Genomic DNA, 23170 nt, shown 5'->3' on the forward strand with positions numbered 1-23170 from the left:
AGGACAAACACAAAAGTTAACATGACTTAAACAGGAAACAGTTGACAGTAGGGCTGTGCGACGATTAATCACATCCAAAATTAAAGTTTGTCTTTACAAAATATGTGTGTGTACTGTAGCGTTTCTCAAAGTGTGGGGCGCGCCCTACTGGCGGGGAATAGAAACATGACAGGTGGGGCGTGACCAGTGTTGGGTAAGTTACTCTAAAAAAAGTCATTAATTACTAGTTACTAATTACCTCTTCAACAGTGTAATTAGATTTCTATACTAATTACTCTCTCTTAAAAGCATCTTATTACTTTTAATTACTTTCAAAATCCCATATCAATCTCAACCAGCTGAATAATACAAGGATAGACATCAGTTTTAATTCCTTCAAATAAATACTATAAAATTGCATGAATTATCCTTAAACTGACCAAGGCGGAGAAGGTTGCATTATAAAAACATACTTTTCAACATCAGACAATATATTTTGATGTTAAACCCACTATTGTTTTATGTCTGATCTCATTACATTTCACACTATTTCCATAGATATTTTACAATAATTCATACGAATTTGTACGAGTGCCATTTAGATTCCTCATAAAATGCATGCGAATCGCTTCGAGATCGGATTGATCTATACACAGTATTTACCTCAATTACATCAGAAGTAACTGTAATTAAATTACAGATAAATGAAGAGTAATCCCTTACTTTACTTTTTCAAGGGAAAAGTAATTAAATTACAGTAACTAATTACTTAGTAATTAGTTACACCCAACAACACTGGGCGTGACAAACGGGACAAAATGTGGTAATTTTGTGCCCAACTCTATTAGTTCCTTTATTTATCGAGCATAAACTCAAAACAAAACGAGGACGCATTTAAAAATGTAAGCCTTACTTAACCTTTTCACACGTAAATTTAAAAGTTTTTAGAGGCGCCCGTTATTTAGATCGTCTCCCTTTATGGTTTCCATGGTGACACGTCATTGCTTGCCACACCCATAGACAGTATGGTCACACCGCGCTGAATGACTGATCATCTGCGTATTGTTGACGCTCGTCTAAACGCAGAATAAGTGATGACGCAACGCCACTTTTGCTTTTTCTCTTCAGAGTCGTTTCCGTGTAAACACGGCCTCAGTTAAAATCAAGTATTTTGTGTTTGTATTTTGTCTGTTGTGTGAAAAAGCTTTTTCAATGCAGTACTAAATAATAAAAAAAAATGTTAGAACCCTTACTAATAACTAAATACATTTTGGAGATTCTGAAAGATGCATGTAAACTTATTAGGGCTGGACCCGAATATTCGTTTCGGTGGGTTGGTTTTCGATTTGAAAATGCGTTTCGATTCGTTTTTTGTTTTGTCTGTTTTTTTGCACACCTGCATCCCACTCGGGAACGGTTCTCATTCGCGCTTGAATATGTTTTATACTATAAAATCTGGTAAAATATAATACTTAACCTATAACTTCGTTATAGCTACTTAAAGGTGCCCTATACTGGTTTTTTAAATTATTTTATAATGTTTACTGGGTTGCCCTTATAATGTTAGTATGTTTTTTTAGATCAAAAATAGTCATAATTTAGACTATTAGCCTGATTTTAGCCTCTGATCTGAACACTCTGTTTGAAGGGGCGTGTCTGCTGTGTGTAACCGGCCTCTGCTGTGATTGGCTGACATGCTTGCATATAAAATAGCTAAGTATTACATGTGAAACTGTTTCAAATAATTTTACTCCAGCTATTATAGTTTTTTTTTCTATTACAGCTATCGAGATTAACGAATCGTGAGATGTTTGAAGTATTTAGATCTATTCCCATCACATAAAATGTTGCTGTGTTGAGTATTGAGCAGCAGAGGACAGACAGCCTGTCGATCGCGAGGATGAAGACATTACCATTGCAATGCAATTTCTGCCTTCTCTGCTTTCACTAATGCAGACACAATCAAGTAAATACAGCAAGAGCTTCGTTGTGCAGAGTAACGAATTCATTGAATTCATAACGAGTGTCCAGATAAACTCGCGCTGTGTGGAAAGATATTGATCGCTTTCTGTATACAATTTATTCACAATTATTATTATTATTTTTTCATCCTACTAAAAGAAACGATGTGAAGTCCCTGGCTTGACTTACTGATGCATAAACAGTATTGAACGATTTTGAGTGAAAGATTAACGTTACCTGTCTGAACTTGAAACCAATAACACATCAGCTCGGTCCGAGGCCAGCTCTCGGCAAGTTGAGGAAACAGTCGTCGGTGAAATGGTTGAAAATTTCCAGAGAAAATAAAATTAATCCATTGTTTCTTCAGAGGCTCGGATGAAGGAACTAAAAATACTTTTGTGTTCATGTGTACATCCGAACACTGATCAACGGCCATGCTTCGGCTGCGCAGCTCCGTCTCGTCTATCACTGAACATGGGCTGGCATATGCAAATATTTTGGGTCATACATATTAATGATCCCGACTTTTACGTCAGAGTCGGTATTATGTGGAGATTCGCCTGTTTTTTAGGGGTGTTTTTCAAAAACGAGATTTAAGTAAGAAGGAGAAAACAATGGTGTTTGAGACTCACTGTATGTCATGTCCATCTACTGAACTCTTGTTATTTAACTATGCCAATATATATTCAATTTCACATTATTTCACATTATACTTTTTGTATTTTGAGCTGTGTTGCTTTGACACTGTGGAAAATAGAATAATAGAAACAAAACGTATTATCCTTTTTACCCTTTATTATCAATCTAAATTAAGTTTTTGAGATTTTTTGAGAATTTTTTAAATTAAGACTTTGAGATTTTACTGGGACCTCACAATTTCAATTTCACAATTTAGTTATTGTTTTTCTATATTTAAGTTATTAGTTTCTTTTTATTCTTATCGTTTGTATTTATTTAAATCTCGTTTTTATTCATTTAAATTTCGTTTTTATGTTATATTTATTTACATTTTGTTTTTATTTAAATTTCGTTTTATTTATTTACATTGTTTTTATTCATTTAAATTTCGTTTATTTAAATCTACCATACTTTGTCAGTGAGAAGACCATACCTTATTAAAAATACTGCTTAAGTTGCAGTGTCCATCATTCTCGGAGCATAATCCCTGCTCGCGTGAGCTCTCATAAGGCGCGCCGCTTCCCGCTCGCGCCGTTCAGTACGTTTATTAAAAGATTATTCATTCTGAACGTTTCACGTCTCGCCTGTCTATATATATTGCACCAAATTTGACACTGCACTTCCTTGTGAAGTCGTTTGGATGAACGGTTCTCGAAATAATCAAAATGCAAACGAACAGACGGATATTTAGAGATTCCGAAGCTTCGAATATTCGATGTGTTCATTACTACTCAATAAGAGGGTATTCGAACAAGCCCTAAAACTTATAAATAAAAGTGTAAATGTAACAAATTATAAAATTATTAGACACCAAAATGTTGCTATGGTTACTACGTCAATCATCGCATCTTCATGACATTCACAGGACTCAAGTTTCGCAGATTCACTCCCACATTTAAATGCATTTATCACGCTTTACATTTTACAGTGTGAACGTTACCACTGGTGCTCTAGAAGCACAGAAAACACAACTATTATATAGACTGTCAACAGCGCTCCCTTTAAGCCATCACTTCCTTACTGCGTTCTCGTCCTAACACTGCAGTTGTCCGCACTGCACAGTGATCCTAGCGTCTAGACTCGGTTTATGAGGAGGTTTGCGAAAGGATAAAGCTTGTGCTAGTTCTTACATTGGGCGACCTCTACGCATGTTGACTCTAAAACGCCTCTGATTGGCCACTATATTCATGCGCTTAACATACATCTCCGTGATTGGCCACAATGCTCAACGCAGAAACACCACAAGTAGTTGCGTTTTTGAGTAATAATGTGTCCCCCTGTGCCCAGACACTTCGGAGAGTCTAAAATGTCCGAATACAAATTCATCTGAGTGCGTGACAAGTCCGAGTTCATTCAAAATCCCTGACTCTACAGTATATAGATGCAAATATGTCTTAAATATATACATGCATGTGTGTGTATTTATATATAAAAAATAATTATACACAGTACACACACGCATTATGCAAACATACTTTTATTTTAGATGTGATTGATCGCTATTACTCGTTGCACATCCCTAATGTATACGTGTATGATTGACGGGGCGCGAGGACTAGCGGCAGTGAGGGCAGACACATGTACCTGCTGGTTTGCCGAGCCGGACCTTTTCAAGGTATTCCCTCATTTTTTTGGCCACCAACATGTTCATTTTTTCCATCATGACAACACTCGAGTCTTTCAGAGTCAAAGTCATTCGGGTCGGGCAGTGCGTTTGATACCACGAAACCTGCTTTACATTGTGATTCAGCTGAAATAAAATAAACACAAAATGAGATTAAATAACATCCGGAAAACACATTTAATGCACGTGTCTTAATTAGACTGCGTCTCTTATAGTGGTTTCTAAAGCATCTAAATGATGAAACCTTGCTAAAGAAACTTCGTCCTCCGGTCCTTCTGGCTAATTAAACACCCCTAATTAAATATCATATTACTAAGACACATTATATGAAGAGTTCAGATGCAAAAGCCTCTAAATGCCATTTGAAATTTTCTTCTTTAATGATGATTTTTATCAAGCTTGTATATTTAAGTTCAGTGATTTCACTTAAATGGCAATGATAATTACCTATTAATTGTTATTTAAGTGAAATTACTGAACTTAAATATACAAGTTTGATAAAAATCATCATTAAAGAAGAAAATTTCAAATGGCATTTAGAGGCTTTTGCATCTGAACTCTTCATATATAGAGACGACTAATATTTATATGACTTGGTCCATTTGAATATCAGCATATTCAGTTTTGGCTTCTGAATAAAACCGAGCTGTTTTTCCCCTTGATATCCTCACTATTCGACTTATAAAAAACTGATGCATCAAATATAATAGTTCAAAAACACATGCGTTTTTTTTTTTTCAATGAACTAATAAAAACACCCTACAACTGCCTGACCACTGCTCCACGTGTGTTAAAGACGGTGTGTGTGTGCACCTGGAACATCCTGGGCGCTCCGCCGCTGTTGAACTTGACTTGCAGGTTTATTTTGTTGTCTCTCTCGTGGATTTCGAAGACGCCCTCTCTCCATTTGGTGGTTCCCAGTTCTCCACAGCGGATGCGTATGCGGACCGGGCCGCCGCTGGTCAGTCTGGGCCCGGAGACAGACATCAGGACCTCCTCGATCTCCGGCACACGTAGAGGCCAATGATCCTGACAGAAGACCAGAGGCAAGCCCACACGTCAACACTTCACACACACACACACATAAGATTGCTAAACATCAGAGATGGGTACTATCGGTATCGGCAGTTATAATGGCCGATAAATGAATATTTCAAAAATAAAATAAAAACGGACGAAACACGCTTGAACCATGTCATGAGTGTTGGAGTTGTATAGTTTGTCCACCAGAGGGCACTCTACATTGTCCCTGTTGTCACGATACATACATCGCTTGAATAACAATTAAAAGATCATCCGCATCAGTTCTCTTAACTCAAATAAGCATGACAAAATTTGTGACCATCATGTCCAGTTTAAAATAAATAAATAAAATATCGGCCGATATATCGGAATTTAAAACCCAAAAATATTTGTATCGGTATCGGCCTTCAAAATCCTTTATCGGTCGGGCTCTAATGTGAACACTTGATCGTATTGAGAAGCGAAACTGAAAGCACTGCGCATGTGCGATGATGATGATGTAGAAATAGCGTAAATACGAATGAGTTGTTCCTGTTGAATAAAGTGTGTATAAACGAGTGTCCCGTCATCCTATAATCCTTCTTTCCATGCGTACAAGTGGAGCAGGACATCTCCACAAGAGCTGGCTTCACACGCTCAAACACAGGAGAGGCTGACATTCGGGAATCAAGATCACTATTAATCCCGGGATTGGGACGGGCAAATATATTAGTGGAAGTGGGCGGGACAGGGAATCACAACACTACGATACACAACTTAACACACAGATATCCCATTCATATAAATAAACCATTCCAATTCTAGATGCCCTTCATCTCTATGCGCTCCTGTTGGCTGATTGACGAGGCCTGTCTATTTTAATGATGTCTTTACGAACTTTCTGGGCCGGACAGTTTCTAATTACACAGAAGCGGTGCCCCGTTTATACGGAGGGAAGATGCACACATTTCCCTGCGGTTTGGCCTCGAAATTTATTTGAAAATCCTGTTTTTATCACTGAAAACTTCGGCCAAAGTGGAGATTTCTGATAACGCAGGTTATGCTTTGCTGTGTCGACTGGGAGAAACATCACATTATGTGCCAGAAAACGTCATGTGAGCACCCAGCTATGATGGCGCTCGACAGTCGATGTAAATTACAGCTTTTTGGAAAATGACGTTGTGTGCACGGTTGAAAACGGAGGGGGGAAATATTTGTTTCTCTAAATACACGGCTATGTGTAAATGTGGCCTGATCCAGCTCTCTGATTTAATCAGAGAATATAAAAATATCTTAATTTGTGTCCCGAAGATCAACGGGTTGAACAACATGAGAGTCAGTAATAATTACTGACAGAGTTTACATGTTTAGGTGAACTATCTTTTTAACAACAATGAATTAACAATGAGTTAATGAATTAACTTACATGAACTAACAGAGCAATAGCTTTTGATAATGTTAGTTAATTAAATATGTTTTGTTGTTAGTTAGCCTACAATAACAATATTGTCACCGTCACAAGTAATAAAACAAGTGTTACCATTTTGTAATAAGGAAAGTTGGCCATAGGAGTGTAAATTAACTTAAAGTTAAGGAATCTAACACTGATTTATTACTAATACTGTACATGACTGAATTATGTTGAAGTGTTTGGGATGAGGCTTTTGTTTATGTATTCAGGCTATCAAAGCCTGTAATTTGAATTTAGGTTTATCGGCCAATATATCGGTAATCGGCCAAAATGTCCATATATCGATGCGTCCTTAGTTGAGGGATAAAATTATTGAGGGAGACTTGAACCTGAATGTCTCATCTGTTGTGAAGGAAGGAGACACTATTACATGATAGACAATATTAGACATTTGTTATTTATTTATTAAATGAGCGATGGTTTCACTTGATAAGACCCTTAATCATCGTCTGGTGTCGTTTAAAGCCCTTTGAACAGTTCGCACTGAAACTGTCTTTTGGACCTTGAACCGTTTGGACCCCATTGAAGTCCATTATATGGAGAAAATCCTGGAATGTTTTAATCAAAAACCTTAATTTTTTTCGACTGAAGAAATAAAGACATGGACATCTTGTATGACATGAGGGTGAGTAAACTACCAGCACAAGTTTTTTTTTAGAAAACAAACTACTCCAACTCCCAAATAATAAACTACGCCATACTTTCTCAAAGTCACAGTGTCAAGTGCAAATATCACTTAATAATCCAGTCATTTTAAGCCAAAATTAAGGGAAACTTAAGGGATTCTTCAGGGCTTTTCTTACTCAACACATATAGAAGATAAAATTAATGGACTATAAAAGGGATAGCACTGGTTCACCTTAAAATGTAAATTCATTCATTTTAGAAGATATTTATGTATCCCGTCACAAAACATGTTATTTTGGATTAATGTTAGCAAATAAACAGCAGCTTTCTGTCTCCCAGCATTATTCAAAATATCATTATTGTGTTCAGCAGAAGAAATAAACTCAGTTTTGTAAAACAAATGTTTTTTTTTCTTTTTGGGGTTAACTATTACTATAACAATCTACCTGCTTTATTTTAATAACATCCTACACATCTAAAACCAACCCTCGCTACCTCTCAGACAACTACATCACAGTGTAATTCTGCATTAAAGCGATAAACTCCTCGCAACTTTACAAAAATACCACGTGACAAAACAAAATCCCTTAAGTCAAACCACATCATTGTAGCTCCAAAAGCCTTGAGCGTCACTGTGGCAAACTTCTGACATTCACCGTCCACTAACTTTGCATCATATCTCTGCTAAAGCTCTCGTGTGTGAGAGCTCGAGGTCCCGCATGTTTACAGAAGTTACAGTAGGTAGAGATGAAGGTAAACAAACGCATCAAACGTCAAGACATCACACGCGCGCTTTTAACCAGCCGAGCCGCCTAACGCTCGCGTCCTCCCCGCCTCGGAAGACAGCAACACTCGGGTATTTCTCTGAAGCGGGTCTTTATTCTGCGGTATCCTCACTCGTCGCGGTGAAATAATGACACACGCATCATCCACACGCGGCTAATTAACTAGCATTAGCAGCCCAGGCCGAGAGATAGGCTTGGTTCTGCTAACTGACCATTCTGAGTAAAACCCTGGGCGAAGTCGGCACATAAACCACATATCTTTTACCTGCGGGAGGGTAATTCCTGAAAGAAAGCGCTGGGGGATGAATATATCCTCTCAATGTAACTCTCTCTGTCAGTGTGTGAGTTTCGCCGGGTATGATGATGATTTCTGCGCGCGAGTCACACGAGCAGCCGATGATGGCGGGAATGTGAAAATTCAGAGCGGAAATGGGAGGTGAGAAGAAGTGCGTAAACTCGCGCGAGATTGCGCGGGATTTCAGAATACTGCAAAAACTGTTTTTTATATTAACATTTTGTCAACTTTTGTGAGAATTAAATGCGCACGAATAACAACATAAGTTGTTTGCTAAGTTGTTTAAGTTGTTTTAGCTTGCTTCGGAAACTAAAAAAAACATTGTGCGTTATCAAACGGTTTTTCATTACGTCACCAGCGCCCCTTCTGATTGGCTGCGGAGGGAGCCACGCCAGCAGCGGGGCGGAAATTCAGCAGCATTATCCACGGGATTCTTTCGCTTAGGACTTTAATATCACAGTTCAGACTCAGGGAAAGAGAGAAGATTCGTTAAAACTGCACAAAGGTGAGTAGTTTGTGACGTGTTATTAGATATATATATTGTAATAAGAGTTAGAAAGTCAGCTGATTTAGGATATTACCGTTTTTTTGTCTCTCACTGGGTCAGAAACTACGAGTTTAGCTGTAATGTTATGGTGATGTTTTGGAGAATTCAACCTCTTCATCCTATTAGTATTTTCACTGTGTGCTTTATTGATGAATAATTATTGCTCGTAATCCAGGTAAACTGTAATGGGAGGTTAACAGAGACAGTAATGGAGGTGAAGCTGAAGGCCTCCTGTCCTGCCGATGTGGCCTTTGATCAGTAGCCGCGTTTCCACTGCCGGGCCAGGGCCGGGCCGTGCTAGTGCGTGCCAGGGCCAGTCGCGTTTCCACTGTCACTTCCGGGGCTTGATCGGGGCTTCCTCAGGGCCAACGGCCAGGATTTCTGGCCCGTCGAATACCTTGGGCCAGAGGGGGCCAGCTCGGGCTAGAGGCGTGTTCAAGGTAAAAGGCGGAGTTTATCGGTGTTAAGGAACGTTATGATCTGAAGCAAGATGCACACAGGGGTGTCCATGTTTAACCGATTAACCGTTTAAAATTGCATAACATTTTAATTTGAACTGTAGGCCTATGCCAAATGCTGCGCAACAATATATAGGCTATATATAGCTATACATATCGACGAATTTTCAGATATTTGTTTGATTTTTTTGCCCCTTAAACATTTAAAATATTTGACAAATTAATATGAAAAAAATATATATTTTACTGGTTTTCTGAGGCCAAATTAGAACCTGGAAATGATATTTTCCCCGCAGTGCTGAATGAGAAGAGCCGTAACCACAGCCTACAGAAAGGGGATTTATGGGTGATTTATAGGCTATAATAAATGTGTCTGATAATAAAATAATATAAAATAACGAGGCATTAATTGTTTATTAATAAACTATTGTTTTCTAAATGATTTTCGGCTAAAAACATATCTCCATCTCCGGATGCACATTTAGAGAGAAATTAAGCTACATAAACATAGAAGATATTGGCTTTCGATTCGAATTTGTTCGTTTTAAATTGGACATTTAAAGCTTTAATCTACAAAGGATATAACCCCTGTAGACTAAAGCTTTAAATGTCCAATTTAAAACGAACAAATTCGAATGCGGTGGCTGTTTCAGGTCTCGCGCTTCAGTTCACGGAGATCATGAAGCGCGCCTTGATTAATTGTTAAAGCACAACGTTTTCTTGTTATAAATAAATGTATTTGCGAATAATGTATTATTATTTTCTGTATGACCAGAAATTAAAGACTATTTTAAGTTGTTTCCACTGAAAGAAATGCAATGAAACTGTTCACATGGGCGTCTCGCAGCCATCAGTGCGTGCTCCACACACACTGGATATGCGTCAAAAATATTGTGTTTATTTGTGCTCTGTTCCTTTTTTGGATAAAGACGTCTTCTACATATGCAGCCTAATAAAATGTTACAATAATGATGATGATGGTTATTATTATTATTATTATTATTATTATTATTTGCAGACACGGAGTTTTTGTGAAATGGACGTTTTGCTTATTTTCAATTGGCAATTTCAGTTTGAAGGGTGATGGAATTATGGGCTTTAACTGCTCCGTACTTGCTGCGTTTTATTTCTATAAATTAATTTCGTTTCAAATGGGGTCCAATCAGTTATTAAAGGTGTTAAAAATTTACTCTGTATCTCGAGGTTGCGGCGCGCACACTATGCACCGAGTATTAACCGATGGGCCTCGGTTAACGATTAATGAATAACTTGAAAACGTGCCCGCAGCCCTACTTGTTATATCGCGCAAAAAATCGCTGCTTGAAATGGAGAATCGCCTGTACTGGTCTCGGGACACTATTGCAGCCACTACGGCGGGTGAGTTAATATACATGCTATCTTCCTAATTTAAAAAATAAATTAATTCATAATACCCGCTGAAATGGGTTGGGTTTTATGACGTTTGATCCTGAAAGGCGTGTTAGGGGTGGGGTCTGGGGCAGCGCTGTGGGGCTACTGGCCCGGCAGTGGAAACGCAAGCCCGGTGCTTGAGGCCCGAGGCCACTAGCTCGGCCCGGCTCGCTGTTAGCTCTGGCCCAGCCCTAGCCCGGCAGTGGAAACGCGGCTAGTGAGAGATATTGAACTAACATGACCAGGAGTGACCCATCATGGCGTGTGTGTATGTGTGACTGATATCTGCAGATTTTAAGTGTGTATATTTCTCAAATATGGGATTAAATTCCCAGTTACTTAATTTCTAGGACATTGTGATCTAGGACAATGTGATTGCTATTATGAAATGACCTTACCTTACTGCTCAAAAATATGGAATAATTTAGATGTTTTAATGGTTTGAATTAAGTCTTTAAGGCTGCATGTATTATTATAGTAAAACAGGGTTATTAGGTGCTTTAAGTTCTTTTTGAAATTGAAGCTCTGGCAAACCCTTGAGAACAGCCATATTTAAAAAAAGTGCTTGAATTCTTGAAAGACAATATATGTGAAATTAGTGTTTCATTTTATTGATAAAACAATCTTTTTTTAGGCATGATTGACACTGCAGCTCGTCTGATATAAATATAGAGCCATTCCACATGGCAATGAACGCGGTATTATATCAATATCCAAGTATATGGGGATTGTAGGATCAGCATTATGATCTCTTTCTCTCTGACAGGCATGTGATGTCTCAGATGTAGCGCTCGTCCTTCAGTCCTGGTGGTCATGGCGGAGACTGTGAACGGTGTGGTGCCGCGCGGGCCGTACATCAGCGCCGTCACCAGCCGCGTGCTGAACCTGCTGATGCGCGCCGCGCTGCTCTTCATGGTGGGAGTGTTCCTCGCGCTCGTGCTGAACCTGCTGCAGGTGCAGCGCAACGTCACGCTCTTCCCTCCAGACGTCATCAGCAGCATCTTCTCCTCCGCCTGGTGGGTTCCTCCCTGCTGTGGGACGGCTGCAGGTACACACACACGCTCTCACACACACCCTGATCAGGATTGTGAGCTCTATGATGTGACTCGGACATTGCATGAGCGGTTTGATTGACTGTCCCTCTTGTGTTTTCAGCGCTGATAGGTTTGCTGTACCCCTGTATAGACCGGCGTCTCGGGGAGCCGCATAACCTCAAGAGGGAGTGGTCGAATGTCATGCGCTGTGTGGCCGTGTTCGTGGGCATAAATCATGCCAGCGCTGTATCCTTCTCGCACAACATCACAAATGCTCATTCCTGATGTACTGTAACAGGCATTCTGTCATCTGACCAATCAGAGCAGAGTAGACCAATCACAGCAGACTGGGTAATCTGACCAATCAGATCAGAGTAGACCAATCACAACAGACTGGGTCATCTGACCAATCAGAGCAGAGTAGACCAATCACAACAGACTGGGTCATCTGACCAATCAGAGCAGAGTAGACCAATCACAACAGACTGGGTCATCTGACCAATCAGAGCAGAGCAGACCAATCACAACAGTCTGGGTCATCTGACCAATCAGAGGAGAGTAGACCAATCACAACAGACTGGGTCATCTGACCAATCAGAGGAGAGTAGACCAATCACAACAGACTGGGTCATCTGACCAATCAGAGTAGACCAATCACAACAGACTGGGTCATCTGACCAATCAGAGTAGACCAATCACAACACACTGGGTCATCTGACCAATCAGAGCAGAGTAGACCAATCACAACAGACTGAGTCATCTGACCAATCAGAGCAGAGCAGACCAATCACAACAGACTGGGTCATCTGACCAATCAGAGGAGAGTAGACCAATCACAACAGACTGGGTCATCTGACCAATCAGAGTAGACCAATCACAACAGACTGGGTCATCTGACCAATCAGAGTAGACCAATCACAACAGACTGGGTCATCTGACCAATCAGAGCAGAGTAGACCAATCACAACAGACTGAGTCATCTGACCAATCAGAGTAGACCAATCACAACAGACTGGGTCATCTGACCAATCAGAGTAGACCAATCACAACAGACTGGGTCATCTGACCAATCAGAGCAGAGTAGACCAATCACAACAGACTGAGTCATCTGACCAATCAGAGCAGAGTAGACCAATCACAACAGACTGGGTCATCTGACCAATCAGAGCAGAGCAGACCAATCACAACAGACTGGGTCATCTGACCAATCAGAGTAGACCAATCACAACAGACTGGGTCATCTGACCAATCAGAGTAGACCAATCACAACAGACTGGGTCATCTGACCAATCAGAGCAGAGTAGACCAATCACAACAGACTGAGTCATCTGACCAATCAGAGCAGAGTAGACCAATCACAACAGACTGGGTCATCTGACCAATCAGAGCAGAGTAGACCAATCACAACAGACTGAGTCATCTGACCAATCAGAGCAGAGTAGACCAATCACAACAGACTGGGTCATCTGACCAATCAGAGGAGAGTAGACCAATCACAACAGACTGGGTCATCTGACCAATCAGAGCAGAGTAGACCAATCACAACAGACTGGGTCATCTGACCAATCAGAGCAGAGCAGACCAATCACAACAGACTGGGTCATCTGACCAATCAGAGTAGACCAATCACAACAGACTGGGTCATCTGACCAATCAGAGGAGAGTAGACCAATCACAACAGACTGGGTCATCTGACCAATCAGAGCAGAGTAGACCAATCACAACAGACTGGGTCATCTGACCAATCAGAGCAGACCAATCACAACAGACTGGGTCATCTGACCAATCAGAGCAGAGTAGACCAATCACAACAGACTGGGTCATCTGACCAATCAGAGCAGAGTAGACCAATCACAACAGACTGGGTCATCTGACCAATCAGAGCAGAGTAGACCAATCACAACAGACTGGAGGTGTGTTCGACATCGCCTGCGGCTGGATGCAACCGATCGGCGAGAACAGCCGCGTGCAGGCGGAGAGGAGCTGCAAACAGAGACGTGAAGTCGGACAATTTCTGGTTCCCGTAGTGACGGCTCACGTGGTGTTTGCATGCTTTACCACAGCTGAAGTGAAATAAATGCAACATTTGCCAAATAAACAGATATTTCAGACACATTTTCATTCAACACTTTACTGCTTCATACAGCATCTGTTTGAACTAGAATAAAGTTCAAAATAAGCCTATAATAAATGACGTGGAGTCAACGTTTTTTAATCAGTTTTATTTTGATAAACATGATAAACATGACACAATATAACATCGCGACTACATGAAAAGACTGTTTACTGTTATAGAAAACTAATTTGTGAGCTTTAGTGGAACTAAATGTGCGAGAATAAACACGAAACGTGATCGTTGTCATGCGTTTATTTATTTTTTTGTGCTACTTTGATTGTATTGTTCTTTACTTTTAATAAAAAAATAAAAAATGAGAAGCTGCGCTGGCTGAGTCCTCCGGCTACTCTCGTATCGCTCTCGCGGTACTTTGATGGCATACATCACAGTCACGTGGAGTCAGCGCTGCATCAAGTCGGACAACATTTCTAACCGGCATGCACTGTTTCAAGTCAGCCGCCGATCGGTCTGCGCAGAGCTGCATGAAGTTGAACAAGCCTTCCGTCGTCTGACCAATCAGAGCAGACCAATCACAACAGACTGGGTCATCTGACCAATCAGAGCAGACTAATCACAACAGACTGGGTCATCTAACCAATCAGAGCAGACCAATCACAACAGACTGGGTCATCTGACCAATCAGAGTAGAGTAGACCAAGCACAACAGACTTGGCCATCTGACCAATCAGAGCAGACCAATCACAACAGACTGGGTCATCTGACCAATCAGAGCAGAGTAGACCAATCACAACAGACTGGGTCATCTGACCAATCAGAGGAGAGTAGACCAAGCACAACAGACTTGGCCATCTGACCAATCAGAGCAGAGTAGACCAATCACAACAGACTGGGTCATCTGACCAATCAGAGGAGAGTAAGCTGAGAAAGAGCTGATGCTGCTGATCTGAACCTGCTGAACTAAATTCGATTTTAAAATAGCATAATAAGAGATCTTTAGGCTTCAAAAAAGTTAGTTGGTATGAACAAAACACAATGATGTGAAAGTGGACGAGTGAGTAGATGAGATTACGTGTTTAGACAGTTGTTAAAAGCTTTTAAAAAAATCACAAGGGGCTTGCCTTTCACTGCTGTCGTTTATGTCTCAGAATAAAGTGTGAAAATATCTTGATATGGTTCATATTTACCCAAGTCCAGTTGAGTTCAGGACGATGGCGCTCTACATGCTGAAGTGATTTGTGTTGTCCTGCTCCTGTACGAAGACTCTTCTTTAACAGTGTCCGACAGAAGGTGGACTTCGTGAATAACGTGCAACTGTCTCTGACGCTGGCCGCCCTGTCCGTGGGCCTGTGGTGGACCTTCGACCGCTCGCGCAGCGGCTTCGGGCTCGGCGTCGCCATCGCCACACTCGCCACTCTCGCCACTCAGCTGCTGGTCTACAACGGCGTCTTTCAGTGAGGGGCGCTCGTATATCAGCCAATCACAGTCAGAACTACACCAAACCAGGAGTTCCTGATCATTTACTCTCCCCACGATTCATGTTTTTCATTTCATGTTTTTTTTGAGGGACACACTCCCGGATGTTTCTCCATATAGTGTCTTCAATGGGTCGAAGGTCCAGATGTGAGTTTCAGTGCAGCTTCAAAGACACGATCCAGCCGACGAATAAGAGTCTGATCTAGACAAACCAGCCGACATTTACAACGAAATACACATTTAACCACAAATGCTCGTCTTGCGCGTCCACAACTTCACACATTACGTGATCATGTTGCGTGTGTTCCGGTTCAGAAATGTTGGCAAGAGCGAAAAACGTCAAATTTTCGTAATCGTCCAACATCGTTGTTTTACCTTTTATTCATTATTTATATTGTAAAGAGCGTTTGAGTCAGTCTTTGCACGTTCTCTTTGTAAACACTAGGTCGGTTCTTACGCCTACGTCCCGCTTGACCTTTCAACCATAGACTGTAAAAAAAGATGGACGCTTCGCTCTTTTCCATCAGAGAGAACTGAAGCCGCCAGTGTCTCGATATGACGCTGACATCTTGGATCTTGAGTCTGCGCACTTGCGTGTTTCGGGACCAGTCATGCGCAGTCGTGAGCAGGAAGTAAAGCCGCGAAATCAAGGCCGCGCCCTCATTCTCGCTGAATCAAACGCAAGCACATGCCCCGCACTTTCATTAAGTGTCCTCTGTCTGCTTCGTTCTTCTCCAATGATGTCTGATTGCAGAACCTCGTTAAAATAAGGTAAATACAACTACTAACCACATAATCAACATTATTTTAAAAAGTCCGCTGGTGCTTCAGTGACTACCTCGCACAGATAACCTGTCAATCACAGCTGTCAATCAGATGCACAGTTTTTATCATCACATAACTAACTAAAAACAAACTTAATTTAAAAACGAACACTTGAAATTACATCAAAGTGATGGAAACTACAGTAAATGACGGAAACTATCTTTGGAAAAAGAATATGTGAAGTGTAATTTAATTGTTTAGTTGGTCTCGCGTCCCATTGAATAACATGGGGAGGCGGGGGTTATGAGCTATACTAGGACCGGTCACAGGGGGGCGATCGAGACGTTTTGGCTTCAGTTTTGAGGGCTTGTGCGGCATGTGCGGCATAATGTGTGGCGCATCACAGCGAGTGCAAGACCAGCATTAGTGGATAAAAGCATATAAATGTGTATTTTGTTGTAAATGTCGGCTGGTTCGTGTCTTTGAAGCTGCACTGAAACTCACATCTGGATCTTCGACACGCTGAACCCCACTGAAGACACTATATGGAGAAACATCCGGGAGTGTGTTCCTCAAAAACCTTCATTTCTTTTCCACTGAAGAAATAAAGACATGAACATCTTAGATGACGTGGAGGAGAGTAAATGGTGAAGTGAACTACTCTTATAACATCCACGCTAACAGACATAACGCTCTGAGACATCTATGGGTTTATCATTCAGGAGGACAGGTTTTAGTCCTGTATTGTGATTGCCTTTACACACAGACTGTTTTAAAGGGACAATATGTACTTTTTTAGGTATTTTATCATCTAAAATCAATATTTTGATTCATAAATATTAGGGTTGGGTATTGACACAAATTTCACAATTCGATTCGATTTCGATTCACAAGCTTGCAATTCGGTTCAATTTCGATTACGATTCAATATTGATTATTTTGGATATCAGTTACAATAAATGGCCAATTTTCTCAAGGGAATCGAATCTCTTAACTAAAGCTGTAAACTATGGGAGTCTAGTTGTAGCCTATAAGCTTCATTACCATAATATGAAGGTAATAATGAACTGTTTTGTAGCTATACAAACACTTAAATTACACTTTTATTTATTTTTATAATAAGAAGATTATATGAAATATAAACATTTAAATGGTGGCTGTCATAAAAACTTGCCAGATTTATTCAAATATGCATTAAATATTGAAGAACATTAAGATTATACTGCATATGTAATATGGTGTATATATTTAGCAAAATACTCCTCTCGAGTTATGTTTTCTAGCTGACTAACGAGTTTATGTGGGTTTTCTGAGGTAAATATGACGATGACATTGATTACAAGCTGTTTAACTGACGTCTTTCCACGGTTGAAACGCTGATTGAGCGAATCAATGTGACATGATACGGATTTGGATAAGTTGTACTCTATCTTTAACACACTTTCAGATGCTCATTCATGTTTATCTGGTATTATTAAGCCGGAAGAGAGATCAGCGCTGCTGCTTCTCCAGAGCGATCTCACGCCACAGCGCCTAAACGTTATTTATGTTTTTGAATTTCTAAAGAAAATGGACGTAATTTGAAATATGAGACTTTATTTCATATCAATAGTAACAAAGGACAAAGATTATTGCGAATTTTTTGGATGCGCGCAGCCGTGATACAATGATCCATTCATTCAAATGAAACAGGATGACTAATCGATTCTTGAGATTTAAGAATCGATATCGGTTCGTAAAAATGAGAATCAATTAATATCGAGAAATCGATATTTATTACCCAGCCCTAATAAATATGTCCTCAATGGTGGACAGATATCTCTGCCAATTATCTGACTTATCCTTGTAAACAAAGAAATTATTATCTTTATATACAGTAGATGGGACGGGTAAGTCCACGGAGGTTCGTTCGTTGTGTCAAGTTGCTGTTTGTTTGAAAGAACAAACCCGTTCACCCGAAGAAACTCTCGACGAAAGGCTATTAGAAGATCCTGTCAGAGCTTTTTGTACATAACGGCTACTGTAGGTTTGAAAAAGCGAGGCGCTGGAGAGCACAATTCGTTTGAATGCAAAATACAATTTGGCCACTAGATGGGAGAAAGTTCTACACATTGTCCCTTTAAGATCTACAGTTCGCACTGGGTTTGCATATATGTTGTGTGTGTGTGTGTGTGTCCAGATACACCTCTCCGGACTTCCTCTACATCCGCTCCTGGCTGCCCTGTATCTTCTTCGCAGGAGTGATAACGGTGGGGAACATCGGACGACAGCTCGCTCTGGTAAACTCTCGCATGTGACCGGCTCTGAGCAGTGTGTGTGTGTGTGATCAAGGTTTCACTATGCCGTCAGACGTTTGGGGTCAGAAACACTGGACACACTGTTTTGGACACGCTATTTTGACACACTGAAGATGAACTTAAATACATTTTTAATATACTATTTCAACCTTTAAAAAAATTTATTTTACCACTTTTATATCTAAAATTAATTTTAATTATACTAATAAATTATTTAAAATATAATAATATATTCTAAATATATTTATATTATACTTAAGGTGTATTTCTTTGTCAAAAAAGTACACTAAAAACACTTCCATAATGTACTTAAAGTGCTCTATTTGCGTGCACTTATTTTGTACTTAATATACTAAAAGCTTAACTTTAGTTCTTAAGATCAACTAAGTGTACTCAACTGTACTATTTTGACACACTGAAGATGAACTTAAATATATATATTTTAATATACAATGTAAACCTTAAAAAATGTATTTTGTTACCACTTTTAGGATAACTTAAACCCATCTTTAATGCATTTTAATTATATTAATAATTTAATTAAAATATAATAATAACATTATTAATATATATATCGTGTTACTCTCTTAAAAAAGCAACTAATTCATTTACTTAGTTAATTTTTATGGAAGGGAATGTATGTTTGTGAAGCGTTCATATTTCTCACCTGGCTGAGGCTCGATGTCTTCTTTTCTTTTTTTGTAAGTAGTAATACATTCAACAACATAGCTAATATTATAGAATATACTTCACTTTCTTTAAAAAACACTTTCATGACCGGTTTTCACAGACAGGGCTTAGATTAAGCCAGGATTAGGCCTAAATTCAATGAGGACATTTAAGCAAATCTAATAAACGTGACTTAGAAAAAAACATATAAACTTAGAAAAAAACACATAAACTTAAAATATATTAAGTTAAAACATGCATTTTAGTTAAGACTAGCTTAAGCCTCAATTAATATTAATATGTTAAGCACTTCTAATTTTTCCTGACTTCTAGAGCGATGTGTGTCAAACAAAAGATCTTCTGACATGACGGGTTATTCGCTTTCTGTACAGTGCATGAGTGTCGGCCACTGCGTTATGGAGAAGAGTGACAAATTAAATTCAGTAATTAATTAAACTGAAAAGAAATGTGCATTTCTTTTCTTTTCTTTTTAAAGTGAATCAAATATTAATATGTGCATTTAGTTACTTTACTCATTAAATCAAAAAAGTAATCTGATTACATAACGCATGTTACTTGTAATGCGTTAATAAGTACAGTAAAAAAAAAAAAACAAAGCAATATTTCAAGTGCAAATGATTAGATGCATTTAATAGCCAATTCTGGAAGCTGTTAAAGTTGTGAAATGTCCTGTTTTCCCCCGTGTGAAAACCGTTCGCAGTGCAGTGATTGGTGTTTCTGTATTTCCTGCAGTACGAGTACAAAGTCAGTCAGGAAAAGACTCATCAGGATTGAGGAGAATCCTCCACACACACACACACACACACAGCGAGGCGTCACTCTGTGTGTGTGTGAGAACCGACAGTGTTACGATGATCCTCCATTCACCTCAGCATCTACAAATGTGTGTGTAACAGGAATATATGAAGTCTCACACACCGTATGGTCCAGCGCTGAGATGCAGAGAAGTGCCAAACGGACTCTGATTGGCCGAGCCGCAGGACTGTCCTCATGACTGCAGGTGTGAGAGAATATTCAGACCCATTACATGCAGAGACAAAGCGCAGTCAATCCGAGAATATGAGTGTGTGACGAGACGCCACCATCGGGTCTCATTCGTCAGAACCCAAACGAGTAATATGAGTTATTATGAGGGGGAATCTCTCGCACACCCGAGGGCGCCGGCTCGTATCCAGCACTAGTGGGCGTCAGAGCATCACCACATCCAATCGGGACGGGGACTCACTGTTCAACAACTTCCTCATGCTACACCCAAACATCTCCTGAAAGACACATCATCCTACATCAGAAATCACCATTTCACAAGATGTAAACAACACTGGTCCAGAAGCACTTCCTGTTTCAGTTTGTAACTGTTTTCTTTATTTCACATGTAAAGAAAACATCTTAAAGATGTTTGTTTAACTTTTTGATTCAGTTTTAAATGTTCTGTTGGTTGTATTTTATCCCAGCTTTTATGTAGTGTTAAAAAAAACTGAAACAGGAAGTGCTTCTGGACCAGTGTTGTTTACATCTTGTCCGTTTGGCTTCAGAATAAAAACTAACATGATGACTTTTAATGACATTCCATTGATTATTACCTAAGCCTTAAAATCAGTGCTGGGCAACGATCGATCGCATCCACAATAAAAGTTTGTGTTTACATAATAAATATACATTTAAGAAAAATGTGTTATTTGTATATAAAATATGTATATTTATATATATCATCAATATATACATGCAAGTATTTCTTAAATACAAACATATGTGTTTATGTATACATTATAATTATACAAAGTACACAAAAATATTATGTAAACACAAACTTTTATTTGGGATGATTGGTCGTCGCCCAGCGCTGGTTAAAGTGAGATGTGCTGGAGCTCAGGCAGACACACTGATTTTGGGATTAATTAAGGGAGTTTTTTGTATTATCATCTTTTTATTGCGATGACATTTTATTGATATATTTAGTAGGATCAACATATTTTATTAAGTGTTTACAATGATCTTTTACTGCTCAAATAATTGTATAGGACAAGAGTTGCAGTTCATCCTTGACGTCATGTTTTCTCACGCTTTGGCGATTACTTGATCCATGGTTTGTATTTAACCACATTTACTGTTTTTGAAGTTGAAGTCACATGTTTGGTATCTGCATTATTAAAAGAGAGACTTTCTTTGAAATTTATTTGTGTTTGATATTATAATATGTTTCTTTTGGCTCCTGAGGCGTTTATTCTACGACCAGTGATTATTTAATTTAACCCTGCACGTCTCTCTGATCTCATTGATCTGATCTGTGGCATGCACATAAAGTCATTTTAAAGCGCATTAAAAACCTCTTTTCCTCGAGATATTGAAGCCCAAAAATACACACGGATAGCTCAAAATGCGTTGAGATAACACGCCACCTGGCGCGAAAGTGGCGTATATGTTTACCCAAAAGTCATGATGTCATGTTGGTTATTAAGTGTTAATTTGCAAATATCCCCAAATTAAACATAACCACTTAAAAATAAATTCATAAAATAATGCCGTCAATATGAACTACATAGAAATACAGTTTTTACAGTATAAAACTCTTTCAATGGAAAATCCCTATAAAACATGGAAACCCAGTGTGTGTGTGTGTGAATTTAAAGGGTGATGTTCAGCATCACTGGTTCCTCCATATCTCAGTACACTGACTGCTGTAATCCCAGTTTAATGGATTTAACCATGTCAGTGTGTGTGTGTGTGTGTGTGTGTGTCAGTCTGTGTGTGGTCCCATGCAACTGCTCACAGCCTGAACAACCACTCTCCACGGACAGTTATCTGGCAAAAAAATATGACTGCTGCCTCTCTCACACACACACACACACACACACACACGGCTCGCTGTAAAGGTTAATGTTGAAGATTTGCTTTCCGCTCAAGTTAATCCATTCTTCTCAGTTTCGGAGTGTGTGAAGCAAGTGTGAACCAGAGCATTAACTCACACAGCTGTTTGCCATTCATCTCTCCTCGTGACTTCTGAACTCATTCAAACTAGATTTTTAGTTTTTCACCAGTTTGAACTCTGAATGATAAATGGATAAATTATTTGTTGCAACAACAATGCATTTGCCAATACGTTGTAAAAGTAACCCGTACGAATGCAGCGGTTTAATCTGAGTCTTCTGAAGACACACAATCGCTTTACACGATGAACAGATTTAATTTGGACGTTTTAGATTCATATTTAAACACTGATCTCTTATGCTTTTCTGTCCATTGAAATGCCATCCAACAACGACTTTGCTGTCTCTAAGGATATAAAAAGACATCATAAATGCAATCAATATGATTTAAGCGGTTCAATCCAAGTCTGAACAGATCTGAAGTCACTATGAAATCAAAACGGACAATTCTTGTTTTTTATGCAATATTAATTGCAGGATTTATTATATTTTGCACATTATTATTGCTTTAAATATCATGTTCCTCAAAATCTTGAATCAGAATAACTTCCTCTTGCCGCATCTCTTCGCTGATGATGAGTGAGGGGCTATAACCTGTCACTCACATGAGATCAACCACAACCATCCAATCAATTCCACATGGACAAAATCAAGCCCCGCCCACATTCGTTCTTGTTCCAGAAGCCTTTTCACTCGGATATGTGTCACAATAGAAAGAGGAGCACAACTTCTGTTTCATGCTGACTTTAAATATGGTAAACCTGGAAGCTCAATGTTGTATGTGTGTGTATATAATGTATATATATATATATATATATATATTTCTCAAAAATATATGCTTTCAAATAGCAGGGGAGACTCTCTCCGTCTGCTGTGTGTGAATAACACCAGCTCTTGATATGTGTTCAGTCTGATCTCTGCATCTGAGCAGTACAGGCTGTTCAGACACACACACACACACACATTAGTCCAGCGGGCATGTTTTTCTGCGGTTGCTGCTTTGTTTCTGACGGCTGCCAGCAGGCCTCGGCACACTGCAGATCACAGACGGCTCAGGTGAAGACCTTCCCGG

At 39.4% G+C, this 23170-nt stretch overlaps 2 protein-coding genes across 3 annotated transcripts in view; one reads left to right on the forward strand and one right to left on the reverse strand.

The window, feature by feature from the left end:
* Positions 1 to 8688, reverse strand: part of usp37 (ubiquitin specific peptidase 37) — a 34571-nt gene extending 25883 nt beyond the window's left edge. Inside the window, exons 1-3 of one of the 2 annotated variants that reach the window (XM_089132935.1) lie at positions 8394 to 8688; positions 5057 to 5272; positions 4204 to 4369 (exon numbers count right to left, since the gene is read on the reverse strand). In XM_089132935.1, the coding sequence (XP_088989061.1) occupies positions 4204 to 4369; positions 5057 to 5230 (340 nt within the window). In that variant the 5' untranslated portion in view covers positions 5231 to 5272; positions 8394 to 8688. Of the gene's footprint in view, positions 1 to 4203; positions 4370 to 5056; positions 5309 to 8393 lie in introns of both variants that reach the window. The other variant, XM_089132936.1, reaches the window with a different exon arrangement.
* Positions 8689 to 8790: 102 nt separating this feature from the next.
* insig2 (insulin induced gene 2) lies at positions 8791 to 20058 on the forward strand. Its single transcript, XM_039690896.2, has 6 exons — positions 8791 to 8928; positions 11605 to 11886; positions 11994 to 12118; positions 15234 to 15400; positions 18367 to 18466; positions 19907 to 20058. Exons 2-6 carry the CDS (start codon positions 11652 to 11654, stop codon positions 19946 to 19948), a joined length of 669 nt encoding a protein of 222 aa, XP_039546830.2. The 5' UTR covers positions 8791 to 8928; positions 11605 to 11651; the 3' UTR covers positions 19949 to 20058.
* The last annotated feature ends 3112 nt before the right edge of the window (positions 20059 to 23170 follow it).

Source organism: Pimephales promelas, chromosome 7 (assembly GCF_988280905.1).
Source record: "Pimephales promelas chromosome 7, fPimPro1.hap1.1, whole genome shotgun sequence".
In the NCBI taxonomy this organism is placed as follows: Eukaryota; Metazoa; Chordata; class Actinopteri; order Cypriniformes; family Leuciscidae; genus Pimephales; species Pimephales promelas.